The 18,496-nt window shown below is 49.1% G+C and overlaps 1 protein-coding gene across 1 annotated transcript in view; it reads left to right on the top strand.

The window, feature by feature from the left end:
* The window catches only part of PODXL2 (podocalyxin-like 2), a gene marked incomplete at its 5' end in the record, with an annotated part of 21,032 nt that extends 6,561 nt beyond the window's left edge, over positions 1-14,471 (top strand). Inside the window, 7 exon segments of the mRNA XM_010011468.1 lie at positions 14-589; positions 1,585-1,659; positions 4,449-4,605; positions 4,724-4,785; positions 13,785-13,964; positions 14,281-14,317; positions 14,320-14,471. Of these exon segments, the coding sequence (XP_010009770.1) occupies positions 14-589; positions 1,585-1,659; positions 4,449-4,605; positions 4,724-4,785; positions 13,785-13,964; positions 14,281-14,317; positions 14,320-14,471 (1,239 nt within the window).
* Positions 14,472-18,496: the final 4,025 nt, after the last annotated feature.

Raw genomic sequence — 18,496 nt, forward strand, 5'->3', positions numbered from 1 at the left:
AGGCACAGGAGAGCAAGAGGAGGATTCTGTTTCCCCAGGCTCAGACCTTGGGAGTAGCATGGGACCAGCTCTTCTGCCTGTGTCCTCTGTTTTTTCACCTACTGTTGCTGCAAGGTCTCCCAGTGATTCAGAAGAGTCCTTTGAGGTGACAGCCGGGGACACGTGGGCTGTTGGAGGAGCAGATTCGGAGCTGACTGTGACTACGACAAGAGCAGAGCTTGCAGAGACCACAGTGGAGGATGATGGGGAAGAGCTTTCATCCAGAGAGGAGGTCTCGGAGACCACGGTGGGGTGGGAGATGCTGGAGCCCACGGTGCTAACTGAGATAGAGCAGACAGTGGAAACGCTTGTGGGGACACCCTCTCCTGCAGGCAGCTCCCCAGACACCCAGACTTTATCTGGGAGTGAGCAACACCACACTTCATCTGCATCTCCGTGGGACAGGGCTGATGAGCCTGTGCTGGATCCCATTTGGAATGACACCGAGCCAGCCACTGAGACTGCAGCAGCAGAGAGGAGCTTGTCACCACAGGCTGGGGATGCCCGCATGCCCATGCTGCCCACGGAGCTGCCCTGGGACTCAGCACAGGTAACACTGGGAGCAGGGAGTGGGGGCGAGGTTGCAGTGGGGCTATTTGGGAACATCCCTCTCTGGGGGTGTCGTGGAGGTGGGGCATTAACCCCTTAAACCATACCCACATCCCTAAATCTGGCTGGTGGATGTAGCTGCTTCTGTTCACCCAGCGAAAACTCAGTTTTGGGAAGAGGTTTTCACAGTTCAGGGTATCCAACATCCTGCCCCTCACATCATCCCCAGCAAACTGCTGCACAGAATCCTGCTTCTAATAAACACCTGCCCTCTGGGGCATGCACAGCAGCAAAAGCTCCTTGTTTCCTCAGCCTGCGTTATTGGAAGTGTCAGGATGAAAATGGCCCTAAGGATTTCTGCAAAGGGAGTGAGAAGGAAGTGCTATTTTTGCTGATGCTGCCTGCAGGGACCAGATGCAGAGCAGGGTACAGCAATCTGTGAGGATGCAGGTCTAGGAGAGCCTATGGAGAGGAGGTGTGAGGTGAGCTGCAGTTCCTGGATCCAGCAAACTGGCAGCTGGTTGAGGATGGACACGCAGCAGGAGCTGACTGTGAGAAAGTACCAGAGAAAGCACTTAATGCTGCTTTCTGCCGCTCGGTACCCAGGAGCCTGAGCAAGTGACTTAGTCCCTCTGTGCATCCTATCCTGCCCTGTCTCCCCAGTTTAAGGACCAGAGAGGCTCCTGGTTAGGTTTTGTGTTCAGTGCTGACCACATATGGAATCAGGCTGGACAGAGTATGAGTCCTCCTGGAGTCCAGAGGTGGAAGGTAAGCTGGGCTGTGGGAAGCTGGCATAGTAACCTTGTCCCTGCCCCATGTGCTAGCACTGAAATGGTGCTTCCTCCTTAGTACAGAGCTAGAGGACAGTTAGACCCTTTGAGAAGTGCTTCTGTGGGGTATGTCACAGCCCCCTGCCCCATCCCTCGTGTACCCTGTGCTTTCAGCAGGCGAGCTGCGTTCTCTACCCAAACCCAGCTCTTTGTCTTGTCTCTCCAGGTGATCTGCAAAGACTGGAGCAACCTTGCGGGGAAGAACTACATCATCCTGAACATGTCGGATAACATTGACTGTGTAAGTTAGGCCAAAGAGATTTGATGGCACAGGGGGAATAGGGCTTGGGGACATGGAGGCAGGCACAGCTCTTGCTATCTGCTTTCACTACAAAACATTCTAAAATCACTAAATCTCAACTTCCCTGTAGAGGCTGCAGAGAGAAGGGGAGGAGGACAGAAATATTCCTGTTCTTCAGAAGGGAAAAGAGTGGGTGGAGAGTGATGATTTTGCTCAGTCTAGCACATGTCAGTCTCATACTGGATTTTTGACTCACTTGTGGCTGTTAGTCTCTGCCATCAGTACCTGGATTGTCATGAGGCATGAGGGCTTTTAACATTGCACCTCTTACTGGCAGGAAACGTGGCAGGACTGAAGTGCAATTCTCCTTCCCTGTCTTCCTTTTCCTTCCCCTACTTCCAAGATGTACTAATGTCCTCCGATGGCTCAGAGGAATAGGGACTCCCTATTTGCAGTGTGAATGGTTTGGTGTCAAGTAGCTATCATTAAATCTTCCTTAAGTGCCTCTTCTCCCCACTCTGTTATCTGTGTGTTATCTGGATCTGTAAACCAGCCACGCTCCGCTGATCCACTGCCCGTCCATCCATCCCCATAAAGGCACAACTAATTCATGAGCCCAGAGCCCCTTGTGGGTCCCCAGTAAAAGGGCTCGTTCACCTCTGCTGAGCCTTTTATCAGGCACTCAAAAACCCGTTGTGAAGGGCCTGGGGTCAAGGTCCTTTCATAATTCTTGGAAATGATTATGAGCCCGACAGCCTGAGACCGGAATGTTTCATTGGGGAACTGTGGCCTCGTGTGTCTGTGCTCCTGCTTTCTGCAGCTCCTGCTTTGGTTCCCGCAGGGAAGTTCCTGTACACACTACAGCATGCTGAGGGCTTTGAGGGAGATGAAAAGTCAGTCTCTTTCTTCCTGACTTAAGCAAACCAGTTTGAAGGGGCTTAAGTATCTCTGCTACAGTTCACAACTGCAACTCCAATTGAAAACCAGAGTCCTGCTGCCCTGTTTCTTCCATGTCCCAGTCCCCATTGCTCTTTCTCCCACCTCTGTGATTAATTAACGCAGGTTAATTTTGTAATATGTGGTACCTTCCTTCCTATGGTCACTTGCACTTGTGTTGGTTAAACCAGTGGAGGGGCAGAACTGGAAAGCAGATGTGCAGATGTCTCGACCAAAATGATGTCTTCACTGTTGAATCCTTGTTGAAAGAAGACAGCGCCCTCGCACAGGCAGGGCTGGACTGTTTTTCTACTTGATTTCATATTTCAAAACATATTTCCCTGCCAATAATTTCTGCTGTCCTCCTCCTTATTCAAAGGGACACGTGTCAACACACATTTAACATGGACATCGCTTCCCTGCCTCCCATTCCCACTTTCATGGCTGAAGCTGGAATCAAACTCTTCTCCTTTCCAATGGTGTTGATGCAATTTGCTTCCTACCCATGGTAGCTTGCTCAGTTGGGCAACCCACCTGCCCTCTGCTTGTCCATTCTGTTTCTTGGTTTCTCTACCTGAGCCCTGTGGTGCTTGGATTTCCAGGCATGCAAAGGGAAAACCTACATTGCAAGTGCTGTAGTTCAAATTAGTGGGAATGGGGATTCTTCACGTTTCCTGTTTTGATGCCACAGATGGGGAGTCCCTATTCCTCTGAGCCATCAGAGGAACATTTCTCTATGTTTGATGTTCCCTTTGTTTTGATGATGATCTGGTGCAGTACACAGTCCCACTGAAAAGCAGAGGGACCAGGAGGATGCTTAGCCCCTTCCAGAGGGTTGTACCTTGAGCTTTAATACTCTTCGTAGTGCCAGGCTCTTGCCTCCTGCAGGGATGATGTCTGTATCGCTGGGTTAAGCTGGCAGTCCATTTATCTTCCTAATGGGCTCTGGGCAAGGGAGTCACTTCAGCCTCTCTCTGGGCACTTCTCCCACTCCATATACCTGGGAATTTTGCCCAAGTGAGGACTGCAGGGTCTAAACCCAGCAGTGGTGCCTGGCTACCCACTGAGAGGTGACCTCCACATTGGCTCCTGTGCATTCAGGCTCCTTCACAGCTCCTATTTCTCCACCATGGATGATTTATCAGTGCGCTGCAACCTCAGTTTTGCCCATCACATCTCACTTCTGTCCTCCTCTGCTCTTGGGCTCAGCTGTTCCCCCCTTCTCTGCATCCCCCAGAACAGAGCCAGGACCTGGTGGCCTGATGCTGCATCCTCCTGCCTCACCATGCCCAAACCACAGCCCGGTGAGGTGAGGGCACTGCTGCCCCTTGTGATTCAGGCCCCAGTCATTGGTGTCTCTTCCAATTAGGCCATTTTGGGCACAGGCCTGTGCCTGCCCTGAGCGCTTCACATCGCTATGGCAACGGGAGCTCTCCATTTTATTAATCAGCTGCGTGGCCTTCATGTTGGCATGGCAACCGGAGACAGGAATAGAAACCCGGGAGCGGGAAAGCGGCAAAGCAGCGGCCGAGGGGTGGCTGGAGCATGTTGTGGGGCCGAGCGGCTCCCGCTGCATCCTTCTTACACCATAACATCACCTCAGCACCCCGATGTGCTGGAGGACCTGGGCTTGGCACGGTGTGGGGTGTATGGAGGCCACAGGAGCCGAGAAGAAGGGTTGGTGCACCAGGAGACGTGTGTGGGTCCAGCCTGGGATGAGCCGGGGAGCGCTGGACCAGATTTAGCATTGCACGCCTGGCGCAGGGGTCTTGGTGGTACAGTCGTGCCAGCCCTGCAGTGCTGCATCTGCCCTGTTCCCACCATGCACTCACCAAGGTCCTTTCCTGTGGCAGGAGGAGTTTCGGCTGGAGAAGGGTCCCCAGCTGCTGGCACTGGTGGAGGATGCCTTCTCCAGACAGGCGGATGGACTGCAGGACCGCTGGCTCATCTCTCTGAGCAAACCCAACGAGAACGACAAGCACTTGCTGATGACTCTGGCAGGGGAACAAGGTAAGTGCTGCGAGATGGAGGTCTTGAAGGCTCCTTCCTGCCGGGGATTTCAGACTGATGGTACATCTGAGCTACCTTGAGCTGAGCAGCACTGATCTCTTCCTCTCCTTCTTCACAGGCGTCATCCCTACAAAAGATGTTCTCCTGGCACTGGGGGACATTAAGAGGAGCTTAGCCGAGGTAAGAGCCTGCCTGCCTGCCTCCATTTGTTAAGACTAGCTATACAATTAAAATAAGCAACTTGAAAGCTGGGAGCATGAGGGGATGGAAGGCACGGACTCCGATGAGAGATCCAAGACCTAGTTTGTTCACTGGCTGCGTTTATATATCTTTTGGTAACAAAGAAGTTCTACTTGGCCACAGCAGATTGGTTATTCTTATCTGTTCACGTGCCTGGACTATACATTTCATTTGCTACCTACTACTGTCCACGGGACACTACGTAATGCGGCTATTAATGCTGACTTGGCATCTTCTCTTCGTAGCTTTCTCCTTGGTCTGGGTTCACTCTTGTTCATGTCCGTTTTTATCCTTTGGGGCCTTCTTCTACCAGCTCCATGTAGTTGTGGCCTCCTGCTTCCACTAGAAATGTCTCCACAATTCCCCCTCTGTTTTCAACAGCAGCAGTGTTAATGGTTTGAATATGTTTTAAAATCATATTTTGTACACACTGTAATATACAAGGGATTATCATTAGTACACACAAAATTAAAACAAGAAACATTCCTCCGCGAATAAGCAACTGTTTTAACTATCCTGTGATGCCCCATCTTCCTATTAGGTCTCCTAACCAACTACCTCCACTATTCTGGCCAAGCTCTTGTGCTAGATCCTGTAATTGTTTTAGTTAATTGTGAATTGATTCTGAATGATCAGAAAGGTTCATGCAACACATGCCTTCAAACTCTTCACACCCGTGTCCTTGAGCTAACAACAAAAAATCAATGGCAGCCCTATTTTGAAGTGTAGCACATCTAATTGAGCCTAAATCTAAAGCAAGTTCTGATACTAAGGCCGAGGTTAGATTGTTTTGTTTTGCTACAAGACAAGAAAGCTTGTCAGTATTTCCTAATGCTTTGGCTACTCCTACCTGTGGGGCAAACAGAGAGACCATCACTCGTTCAGCAATATTCCACTTTTTTACTTGTGAATTACAGTTCGAGGTACACTGTGTTAGCTCTCTCTCCTTACCAGTAGATTTAATGGTTTGATTCAATATCTGGTGCATGGATGGAGCAAACATGGTTAGCCTCTCTAAAGTACATGGCCCTCCTAGCGGCTCCTACAGGTCTAGCAGGAATTCCTGGCCATGCCCTGTCACCACACAGTAAAAATATTCCCGGTGGCAGCAACTTTGGCTTTGTTGTGGTGTTCGATTCTACTATCGCTAACAAGTGGTGTTGTCATAGCCTTCATCATAGGGGCTTATATTTTGCATATTTGGATAATTCAACCATTTTCTCATACGTTTTCGCCCCAGAAGGTCGCTGAGCAAATGTGTGGTCAATCCCTGAAGTTGTGCAGCCACCTTTTCGCCTCGAGGACTAAACCTAACACAACTGTTGTTTCCGGGGGTGGCCATGATATCAAGTTCCTCAGGGTCTGGCCCAGTGCGATTTAGGTGTTGTATTACTTTGAATATGGGTTGCATTTGTAACTGTCTGAAAGACACGTGGGTTATTAACATAATCTTTAAACACTCTCCAGTTTTGCACATCATTCATCCCTATTAGACATGTGTGAAAGGGGTCTCCAGGGGTTGTTAAGGATAGACAAAAGGATGACTGGTTAGTCGAATTAGCACATGTCACCCAAAATTCTGACAGGGTGCCACCTGCCATGGCGCAAAGGCTGTACTCAAGGCTATGCAGATTACAATTACCATTCCTCAGAGTGCTTCTGTAGGGCTGGCTCGACCCATTTCGCTGGGACCCATCGTGGTCCGTTACCTGTGGAAACACAGGCATACCCTCAACCCCACGTTAATAGCTTCATAGAGCCCTCCCAATTTCCTTCTGGAGTTCTCACTAAGACTTTAATTTCCTCTGTAAATGCTGTCATCCCTGTAGATGTTGCTTGCATATATGTTACTATGGGGGGGACGGAGGCGTCCCCTTGCAGTGACAGAAAGTTTAAAACATCCTGTACCTTAGCTAGTCTATTCGCCGGGGGTTCTCCTGACTCCCCCTCGTTTTGTTTTTGTAAATACAACTTTGATGCATTCTTTCAACAGTTGCTTGACCTGTGGGGGAATGTGCGATGCCTGTCACATGCTTAATTCCCCAGTGGTGAAAAAACCATTGCGTTGAGTGAGAGAGATACGCGGGACCGTTGTCTGTCTTAATTTGTTTTGGGATACCTAGAGTGGCAAATGCTTGACAGCAGTGAGTTTGGACGTGGCGAGAGGCTTCTCCTCCCAGTGCTGTTATACATACTGCTTGTGAGAATGCGTCCACTGACACGTGCATATTTTTGCTTGCCAAATTCAGGAATGTGTGTAACGTCCATCTGCCATATCTGTAGTGAGTGCAGACCACGAGGGTTAACTGCAACTGTCGGTCCCTTTGCTAAGCGTTGGCAGTCAGGACACACTTGAATAGTCGCTTTGGCATCTGCCATAGTTAAGTGAAATTGTCATCTGAGTACCTTTGCTGATTGATGAAAAAATTCACCTGATAATTTAGCCTGTTGCCATGTGTTGGGAATGGGAGAGACGCTGACCGGTTGCATTAAAAGATCTGCTTTAGTGTTATCCTCAGCACAGAATTCTGGTAAACTTGTGTGGCTGCGGTGGTGACAGATATAATACGGATGTGCCCGTTGTGTCAGTAAAAACCATAGTTGTTTCATTTGCAAAAACAAATTCTCAACTGTTAGGTGTTTTAAGTAGGCCCTTTCTAGACATTGAACTACATAGATTGAGTCTGAAATAATATTGATGGGAACTGTGGCCCAATGTTTAAAAACTTCTGTTACAGCTCTTAGTTCCACTCTTTGTGGAGAGCCTTGTGAATACACCACTATCCATTTCCAGCTGCTGTCTTCCTGCCATATGATAGTGGCCTTGCTGGTTCTCCTGCTGCCAGCTGTAAAACCTGTGGGTCCGTGCACAGGCACTGGACTACATTTGGGGTGTTCCACAAGGCACTCCTGTTGCATAAAAGTGAATAACAATGACTACGAGAGTGTATTTCAGTAGCTCCTCCATAGCCAGTGAGTGCTACCTGCAATGGAAGGCTATTTTGCATACACCATTGTAAGCACTGTTCTGTCAAAGGAATAACGATAACATGGGGTTCTGCTCCTGACAAATCTACTATCCACTCTCTTCCTTTTATAATCAATCGTGCAAACATTTGTGGTCTGGTCGTAACAGATTTTGGAGGCTGATGTGCAAGAAATAACCATTCTAATATTTTTAGAGGATCTTGTTCTTCCTCAACCCATTGCATAATCAATCCGTTAGGCTGAAAATCACGATTAATAAGCAGTAACTCAGTGGGAATTCCAAACACTGCACGATGTGCTTGTTTCTGAGTTAAAGCTTCATTGACTGCCTTAAGGGCTTGTTGGGCTGCAGGGGTCAATTTGTGGGGAGCGTTTAGATTGGTGTCTCCCTTCAACAGTTCAGATAGCAGTTCTAATGTTCTGTTATCGATACCCACTAGTGATTGGACCCAGTTTATGTTTCCTAAGAGAATCTGCACATCGTTTAGTGTTTGGACCTCCCTGTGGATCGACACCTTCTGAGGTTCAATGGTTTGGTCTAAAATTTTCCAACCAAGATATTTCCATGGCATACTAGTTTGGACCTTTTCAGGTGTAATTTTTAAATGGTACGGCTCAAGGGTTAAACACAACTCCTGTTTGAGTGGTTCCAGATCTATCTGTCCTGCTATCAAAATATCATCCATATAATGATACATTAACAAGTGAAGGTACTTCTTCCGAAAAGGTGTTAATGCTCTGTCTACATACTTCTGGCATATAGAGAGAATTCTTCATTCCCTGTGGCAATACTGTCCAGTGGAACCTGTGCATTGGCCCTTGTTTGTTGGTTGAAGGCACTGAAAAAGCAAAACGGTCACTATCTTTGGGGTCAATGGGGATAGTAAAAAAGCAGTCTTTCAGGTCTATCACCAGAATGTTCCCGTCTTTATAGATCATGGTGGGTGATGGAAGTCCAGGTTGGAGAGGTCCTGTATCTTCTAGTATTTCATTGATCTGGCATAAATCATGTAATAAGTCTCCATTTGCCTGATTTTTTCGGGATTACAAACACTGGTGTGTCTGAAAAAGCAAAACGGTCACTATCTTTGGGGTCAATGGGGATAGTAAAAAAGCAGTCTTTCAGGTCTATCACCAGAATGTTCCCGTCTTTATAGATCATGGTGGGTGATGGAAGTCCAGGTTGGAGAGGTCCTGTATCTTCTAGTATTTCATTGATCTGGCATAAATCATGTAATAAGTCTCCATTTGCCTGATTTTTTCGGGATTACAAACACTGGTGTGTTCCATGGGCTGGTAGATGGGCAAATGTGCCCTGCTTGTAGTTGTTCTTGAGTAAGTTGTTCTAGAATGGCAACCTTTTCTGTAGTGAGCAGCCACTGATCTACCCAAACTCGTTTGTCTGTTTTCTATTTCAGTTTGAGTGCTGGTTGCCCTTCAGTGGCCTCAATTAAAAATTTGGTCTCTTGCAGAAACCACACAGCCCATTTGGCCTAACACATCTCGTCCCAGAAGATTCATTGGGATCACTGCTATATATGGTCTTGCTAAACATTTCGGGCTGTCTGCTGTCTGAAAGGTCACTATGTGACAGCTTTGTTTCGTGGTCGTATTTTCTCCCACTCCTACTAGTGTACCTTAGGGGTTGGATAGCGGTCGGTTTTTGGGCCAGTCTTTTTTGGCTATAACCATGACATCAGCTCCGGTATCTACCAAGACCTCTATCCAGACTATCTGATCTCCCCAACTTAATTTGATCTGTAGTTTTGGTTTCGATTGTTGAATTTCTAAAGCCCATATTACATTGGCTTCTTGGCCTGTGGACCTGAAGCTTCCCGTGCCTCTCCTAATTTGTCTTTGTCTTTGGAGCCTGGTTTCTAAAAGGGATTAATTGGGCTAATCTTGTGTCCTTAGGAATGTGCACTGGGGGGCTTGGAGTCCACACCATTGCCTTTATTCGACCTAAAAAATCCGCATCGATTACTCCTGGTAAAACAAAAATGCCTTGTAAAGTGAGACTAGAACGACCTCATAGGAGTGCACTGAATGTCCTAAAGGTCCGTGTGCATTGAGCGCCACCGTGTGGACACCCACCGATATTAATGTTACATCTTCTATGGTGGTTACATCCACTCCGGCACTTCCACTAGTTTTCGCGGTGAGCTGATCCAGGCATCCGGATGGTGGTTGCTCAGTGATGCAGGGTTGCCCACTACGTTCAGGAGCATTTGTGTCTTGGCGCGGCCCTGACCCGTGCTGAGCTTCTGGTTTCACTGGATGGGTTCTAGGGGTCGGCCGCCTTGATCGAGATTGACATTGGTTGACATGGTGCCTGCCTTTATGGCATAGAATCATAGAATAGTTAAGGTTGGAAAGGACCTTAAGATCATCTAGTTCAAACCCCCCTGCCATGAGCAGGGACACCACACACTAAACTATGTCACCCAAGGCTCTGTCCAGCCTAGCCTTAAACTCCTCCAGGGTTGGAGCATTCACAACTTCCTTGGGCAACCTATTCCAGTGCCTCACCACCCTCACTGTGAAGAACTTCTTCCTTATATCTAACCTAAAGTTCCCCTGTTTAAACCCATTCCCCCTTGTCCTACCACTAGAGTCCCTAATGAAGAGTCCCTCCCCAGCATGCTTGTAGGCCCCCTTCAGATATTGGAAGGCTGCTATAAGGTCTCCACGCAGCCTTCTCTTTTCCAGGCTGAACAGCCCCAACTTTCTCAGCCTGTCTTCATACGGGAGGTGCTCCAGTCCTCTTATCATCCTCGTGGCCCTCCTCTGGACTTGCTCCAACAGCTCCATGTCCCTTTTATGTTGAGGACACCAGAACTGGACACAATACTCCAAGTGAGGTCTCATCTCAGGCATAATCCCGGAGGCTGTCCGTCCTGCATTCTGCCCCTTTCTTTTTTTGGTTGATCACACTGAAAGCTCAGGTGGCCAGGTTTTCCACAATTATAGCATCTTTTTGAGGAAGTCGCTAACGGTCTCATAGCTGCAGCAAAAGCTCCTGCCAACACAACAAGTTGTGTTGGTGCTCTAGTGAGCCAATTCGATTTGCCGCTTCTACCATTTCCACCAAGGTGGTGGTTCGTGGTAGAGTTAACAACGCCTTTTTACAGTCCCCACTGACATTTTCTACCACAAATTTCGACAATAGAGATTCTTTAGCCTCAGGATTATCTATTTGTTTGTCTACCGCATCTCTCAACCGATCGATAAACTCCATATAGGACTCATCCCTCTATTGTAGAATTTTAACAAACAACACTGCTGCCATCCCCGAAATAGGGAAACAACCAAAGGCTCTTAAAGCAAGTGTAGCTGAGTCTCTGAATACACCTGGTTGCATTTGCGCTTGGACCTTGGGAGTTCCAAAAGGCCCTGTGCCCAGAAGGTGCTGTGTTCTCACCCCTAGGCGCGGGTCTCCTGGTTGACGATTGAGGTTCTCGAGGGCTTGTGCTTCACACAGCTCTCCCCATTTATCTTTCCATAACAATTTTTGTGGGGGGGTTAAAATGAGTGATGCTAATTGGTCACAATCATAGGGTGTTACTAATTGTCCTCCCAAAACATTTCTAACAGTGTCCGCGTAAACGGGGCGTGTAATCCGTTTTGCATTACTTCTTTTATTAGCTCCCAGTTGAACGCTTGACAAGTCCCAGGTTGACTGGCATGGAGCACTGTTGGTAAGGCTGAATGTTCCACTTCCTTTAGTCGGTCCATGTGGACTCGTCTCCAGCCCTCACGAATTTGGCTTCCCGGATTGTCTCTTTCTGTACATAATGTGTCTGTGTTTACAGCTATCAGAAGTGCCACTCCCTCTGGGGGAAGTGGGGATGCCGACGGCATTTTTTGCTCAGGCTCCCGCTCAGGACAGGGCAGTTCTATTCCTTTGTCCTCGTGTTCCTTATCAGAGGCTGAGCCGCCCTCTCCTTTCTCCCCATCAGATTCTCCCTCTGCTTCTTGCCCTTGCTAACAGCTTTTTCACATCGCATCTCTTTTAAAGTCTCATACACCAAACGCCAAGTCGTTAAGACTCGGGTCGCGTTTGAGTCTCTCTGAGACGCATGTTCAAAGAGCAAGTCTCCCGCCTTTTTCCAGCTCTCTCAGTCAAAAGCCTGTGGTGTCTCTGCTGCCAATCCTTTGCTTTTGAGCCATGCTAATAAAAGTTCTGAGGGGTACTTCTCGTACACAATCTCCTTTTCTTTAAAATATGCTGTAACATCTTTATGACGGTGCGTTCTTCTGCCGACATGTTGGAACCCATCTTGCCTGCTTCTCTGTCCTGTCTCTCGGTTGCTCACCTACCTCTCCATCGGTGTAGGTGATGTACATTCATGTAGTCGACCCGGGATCTGCAGTCCTCTCAGCCCAGCTGGCAAGACCGAGCCGTCCCCCGTGGAGTACGCAGCCCTCTTCCGCGAGCTGCGCCTTTCGATCCCCTGTCACGTCGGGGTCACCATTTGAGGGGATGGAAGGCACGGACTCCGATGAGAGATCGAAGACCTAGTTTGTTCGCTAGCTGCGTTTATATATCTTTTGGTAACAAAGAAGTTCTACTTGGCCACAGCAGATTGGTTATTCTTATCTGTTCACGCGCCTGGACTATACATTTCATTTGCTACCTACTACTGTCCACGCGACACTACGTAATGTGGCTGTTAACGCTGACTTTGATCTTCTCTTTCTTGGTCTGGGTTCACTCTCGTTCATGTCTGGTTTTACCCTCTGGGGCCTTCTTCTACAGCTCCATGTAGTTGTGCCCCCCTGCTTCCACTAGAAACGTCTCCACAGGAGCATATCTCAGTCTAACCGAGTGCAGGCAAACAGATGAGTCAGACACTTGGCAAACTCCCTTCTCCCCTCTCTGGTAGCTGCCAGGCCATCAAATGTCTGCTCCCATTAAGAGAGTAACTATGGGTTATTCCCTCCTTGCTTTTCTGGCTTGGCTGTGAAGCTGCTTTTCACACATTCATTTTGTTGGAATACTTGGTCTCATCCCTTCTATGCTATTGCCAGTGGCAATGTGGGTGCTGCAAAGCCCCAGATTTGGCCCTGCTTACCCTACAGCTGATTTACATACATTGGCTGCTCTCAAGCTTTGCTGAAGAGGTGGGAGAGGTGCCTGCACTAGATGAGACATGTTCACACACCTTCTTCCTGCAATCCCAGGATCTGCATTTCACTCTTTTAGATGGTAGTCTACACAAGGGCAGGCAGAGGACCAGAGGCAATGGATGCCAGACTCCTCTGCCCGCTGCCTCTAGCCCTCACGTGTTCCCTTCTAACCTTGGGCAGCTCTGAAGAGGATGGAGATGAGGACAAATTAATCCCATGATTTCTGACTTTGCCTCTTAGGTCTTATGGACATGTAGGCACTAAGGGCTTTATTCTGCTTGGATTTTTTACACTGTTGGAATAATTCTGTTGGGTTTAGTCCCTGCCTTGTTGGCTGGCTGCTCTCAGGTTTTCCCCCAACCTCTCAAACTGGTGCTGTTGGACAAAGCAACTTAAGTGTTTGGTGTGTATTGCTTGGCTTAGACCAGAGAAAGTGCAAAAAGCCAGCCCTGTAGAAATTGTGTGACTGAAGTATCAGCAGCTGGAGGTGTCCAGAAAGGATTCGCGTTGGTGCAAGGTGTGACTTGCCATTGTGCCCCTATGCAAGCCTCCTTGTCTTGCACATGGATGTGATCCTTATGTAGGTGGTCAAGATAAGATCGTACCTACTGTCATTTGCTGTCGTGTCAGCTTTCATGGAAGATGTTGTTATATTTAGTTATGTGCCTTCTAGTCACATAAGCCAGTGTACATCCTGGCTCCTTGATGCTGGCTTTTAGTTCTTCTCACAGTGGTGGTCCTGTACTTGCACCCTGGAAAGTCTGAGCAGGATTCCACCTGACTGCAGGGATTTAACGTATCCCTTCCTTCCTTCCTTCCAGATTGGCATCCAGAACTACTCAACCACTACAAGCTGCCAGTCGCACCCCAACCAGACACGCAGTGATTATGGGAAGCTCTTCGTGGTCCTGGTGATCATCGGCTCCATCTGTGCCATCATCATTGTACTGGGGCTCATATACAACTGCTGGCAGCGACGCCTGCCCAAGATGAAGAACATGGTGAGCACTGGTAGAGAAGGTGGCTAAGCTCTTAGCTCTTGGGATGGAGGGGTTGGGAAGTTGAGGGAGGTGGATTTCCCTTGTCCACTTAGCTGGATACACTGCTGGAGCAGCAAGGGAGCCTATTCAAGTGTAAGAGATGCAAACCTGTCTCTTGCTGTGCTCTTTTCCTCTGTGAGGGCTGGGCTAGGAGTAAATGTACCTTTTCCCAGTGACCCTGCAGGGTCCCTGGTGGCCCTCACAGCCTGCTGTGATTGTGCTCCTCGGCAGCATTAAGTCCTGTCCTCCTTTGTCTCTGTTTGTGTTCTTCCCACAGTCGCACGGCGAGGAGCTGCGCTTTGTGGAGAACGGCTGCCAGTGGCCGGTAACAGCCAGTCGGAGATGCAGGAGAAGAAGCCGAGCGTGAACGGTGGGAACACCATCAATGGCCCTGAGAGCTGGGACGTGCTCATCAACAAGCAGGCGAGCGAGGATGTGGATGTGTTTGAGGAAGACACGCATCTCTAGAAGAAGAAGGGAGGGAACCACCCCCTCACACACACTTGTCTCTCTCCTATCTTGACTGATGGACCACGGGATCAGGTGGCTTCTCAGGAACTTCTTAAAGGCTTAGAAGAGGTTAAGCCTTTGGGGAAGTTTTCCCAGTGGAAGTCCTGAGCCTGCATCTGAGGCTTGGAGCCAGGAGGATCACTGAACAGAGGGAAGAGGGAGGGGTGGGTTTGTAGGTCTCTGTGTGTGTGTTCCTATCAGTAGCACCAATGCTTTCATCACCTTTAAATGCACTTACTGTAGCTCTCTGGTAGTGGCTGAGAGTGGCTGGGCTTGAGAAGCAAGGTGGAGAGGCTAAATCTGCCACCAGGAGTCCAGCTCTGCAGAGTAAATTCACTTTGGGAGTGCAGCTGGAATTCTGGCAGCCAGAACCTGACCTTGAGATCACACTCAGTCCCTGCAGGTGCAGTAAAACTTCTGCATTCTGGGTGGAGGGGAGCCAAGAATTGGTGAGGTCCTGGGCCGAGTTTGCCTTCCACAGGTGAAAAGAGGTTTTGTAGTGCTCCAGCACTCAGCTGCTGGTGAGGTGGGCTGTTTATATTGGGGAAAACATCCTACTGTCATCTCAGTTCCCCCCACCCACCACAGACAGCCCCACTCCCTGTTCCAGCTCCGCAGCTCCAGGCTGAGTGTGCAGAGTTTGAGCACTTTACCCTTGCTTTGACTGGTTGCAGAGAATGTGGTGCCGTGGGGCAGCATCTTAGCTGGAAACTCGCTTTAGGTCGGAGAGTTGCTTGGAAAGGTCATTTAAAAGCCTCTTTCATGCGGCAGCCTGTGAAATAAGCAGCAAAGTATCCCTGTGTGAGTCTCAGTTTTAGACTGGCAGGCCTGCTCCACCCCTGCTCTATTTTCCAGGGTAGTTTGGTTTCAGTGGGTCTTTTTGAGGTAAGTGTAAAGACTATGTGAGACTTTTTAAACAGGGAGAGCAGTAAGAAGTCAGATACAGATAATTTTGTGGTCTTTTCGTTTCCTTCTCAGCATCCTGCTCTGGGGGGGTGTTTATTGTCCCATGTGTGTAAATTGGGGTAGTGTCTTTCAAACCACTGCATTTAAGCAAGTGTAAAAGCCAGTTCGGATGAGAGGAGATCTAAGAGGTCCCCAGTGAACATTGCTCAGGAATGCATCAGGCAACTTTGAGGCTCCAGCTCCTTCCTAAAGATGTGTAATAAAAGGCACGTGAATGCATAATTGTTCTCTGAGCCCTGCCTAAACTCAGAACTACTGTCTAGCCTGAGATCCCAGAATTCGTTTCTCCTGTCATTGAGGGACTGAGGGACTTGCTTTGATCAGAGGCAGCAGTATTCCTCTGTTAGGTGATCTGTGTGCTTGCTTACTGCAAGGTGCAGCTTTGCATTTGGTCTTTAAGGGAACCTTTGTACAGAAAGACCCCAGATGTGCAGCCTGATGCCTGTAAATCTATCCCTGTGTGTACAGATCTTTTTAGCATGTTCACCCCTGGTGTGAGTGCCTCAAGTCAAGGTACAGAGTCTGTTGGTTCATTTTGCATAGCGCTTTGCATACAAACTGAATCACAGATCACCTCGATGGAGGACCACGTTGCTATCAGTCTCTTAGGGATTCATGAAAGGTGACAATAGCCTTTGGTTTCCTATCCAGATTCCAATTTCCAGTGGTTTTGTCCCACCTCCACGCCTTTCCCCGTGTTATGTAGAAGGTGGTGATCATCAGCCTCTTTTGTATCCTGTTGGTTGCAGAGATGGTCAGAGGAGCTCCATCTCCTGCCCCAGCAGTTGATGAAGGGGCACAGGGCATGGACATGACCATCCACCCATGGCACTTCTCTGACCACCCCTTGCTGATGGCTCCTGCTGGGTGTGATGGGTCTGTGCAGTGAAGCTGCCCAGGTTCAGTGGCTCTGTTGATGGCACTTTGGGGCTCACAGGAGTAAATGCGAGTTGTTAGGACACGAGGAGTACATTAAAGCATGGAGTTAAGATTTGAGTTTGTGTAGCACTTAGGGTAACAGGCCCTTGGGCAGTGTCACCATATCAGTGTTTCCAAGTCAAATAATCAATGTCATTAAGTATGTTTTTAATGCCCAGTGGCTATTAAAATAATAACGCCACCGATAAGATGTGCATCAGTTCACCCACAAAACACTTCCTTGGTGCCCATCATTGCCAGGAGCTGCTTTGCTGCCCTATTTTCTCTCTGCTTTAGTAATCAAAGGTGCTGATAAAGCACTGCTGGGCTCAGCACCTCCTGATCTGGTGTAAAGTGTTCACACTTTAAAGAAACCAAGGGGGTTTTGTGGGCTTGTTCATAAGCTACCAGATTCTCCTCGTTTGCTCTTCCAGCTTCTTATGGCCTCAAGTTTTCCAGAGACTGTGGAACTCTCTTGAGTGTCCGGAGCATCCAGGTGATCTTGAGAGTGTAAGGGTGGCTGTCATGAGGCTGCAAACGACTTTCTGCTGTCTCTGACAGGGTGCACCCAGCTGTATGATCTCCATTTAGCCCCAGAAATCACTGGTTAATAGCATTTCACTTTAGTCTGGTGATACTTTTTATACCTTCTTTCTCTGTATCATGTTTTTGCACTAGGCAGATCTTGTTAAGTCGATTGCACTGTTGTCCCTCTCCCCCAGCCCTGCAGAGATGGGTCATCCTGGACCTGCGGGCTGGGGAGCACTGTGGAGAGGCTGTTGATAGCCCACTCACTCTGTTGTTCAGCGCTTGGGTTTCCAGCTCTGCACAGGGAGGATTTAAAGAGAAACTTTGTCTTAGCATTTGTAACGGGAAGCTTTTCTATCACCTTAATGTAGTTACACTTCTTTTTAACAAAAACTGTCAAAGCTGGACTCAGAGCGGGGTGCCCGGCGCGGGGGGCAGAGCCAGTCCTGGAGAACTGCCTTCCACATACCTGGACATCACAGTGTGGTCCCATCCGCCAAACGTTTGATCGCACTGGCACTGGGTGGCTGCTGGGAGGTGGAGATGAAAAAGAAGATGTACAAAAAGGACTTTTCCTCCCTCTTTGGGTATTTGTTTCCTGTGACTTGCCCAGGACTGTCGCCTGCTTTATTCACGAGGGGCTGGACTCGCCTGTGAGCAGAGGGGCTTGCACCAGGCTCCTGCACGATGGTCTGTGGGAGGACATCCCTGTCTGCAGAGGAAGGAGATGGGATCTTGTTGCCCAGATGTCTAGAACAGCACCTGTAATATGGAGTCCAACATGTGCTAGGACGTGGCATACTGCAGAACACCATAAGGATCCCTCCAGGCAAAGGGTGCAGGCTGAAATGGATATGTTATCATATGGATTATTGCAATGTGACCTTACAGCATCACAGCAGGACCCCACTGCACCCGCTGCCAGCAGCAGCTCACTCGCTCCAGCCCATCTCCGCAGCCACGCAGGAGCACTTTTCCTTCACAGAGGGTTTGGGGCAGCTCAAACAGTAAGAGACAACATCCATGTCATCTGTGCTGGCTCAGGGGAGCCTCGCGGGCTCATCCTGGCTGACAGCCAGGCTCCCAGCCCTTCTTCAAAAAAAAACCCCAGACATCGGCAGTCCCTGCCGCTGCTCGGGATTGCTGCCGGGGAACGCTCACAAACGCTCGCGTCTGGCCCTGGGAGCAACGGGGTTGTGGTTTTGTTTTCTTTGCAATAAAACACACCTCCTGGGTGTCTGAACACTGCCCCAGCCCGGTGCTTTGCTTGGGAGCCCATGTCTGCCACGTCCGTTAGTACAGTGTTGGCCAGGGTGCCTCTGGGGTGACTTCCCATCCCCATGGGATGACATCCCAGCCTCTTGGGGTGACATCCTGGCTTAGTGGGATGCTCTCAGCCCTTTCCCCATGGGATGAGCCCAGGACCCCTCTTCCCTGCGAGGGTGGCTCAGCACAAGCCCCTGTTCCAGAGCAGAGCCTCTACATCTGCATGTGCATCCCTGTGCCGTGTGTGTCCTGGAGCAGGTGTCCCCACCAGGTCCCTTCCATCCCACATGGATGCTGGAACCCCC

The sequence above is a fragment of the Nestor notabilis genome, unplaced genomic scaffold (assembly GCF_000696875.1).
Source record: "Nestor notabilis isolate BGI_N333 unplaced genomic scaffold, ASM69687v1 scaffold243, whole genome shotgun sequence".
NCBI classification, from domain to species: Eukaryota; Metazoa; Chordata; class Aves; order Psittaciformes; family Psittacidae; genus Nestor; species Nestor notabilis.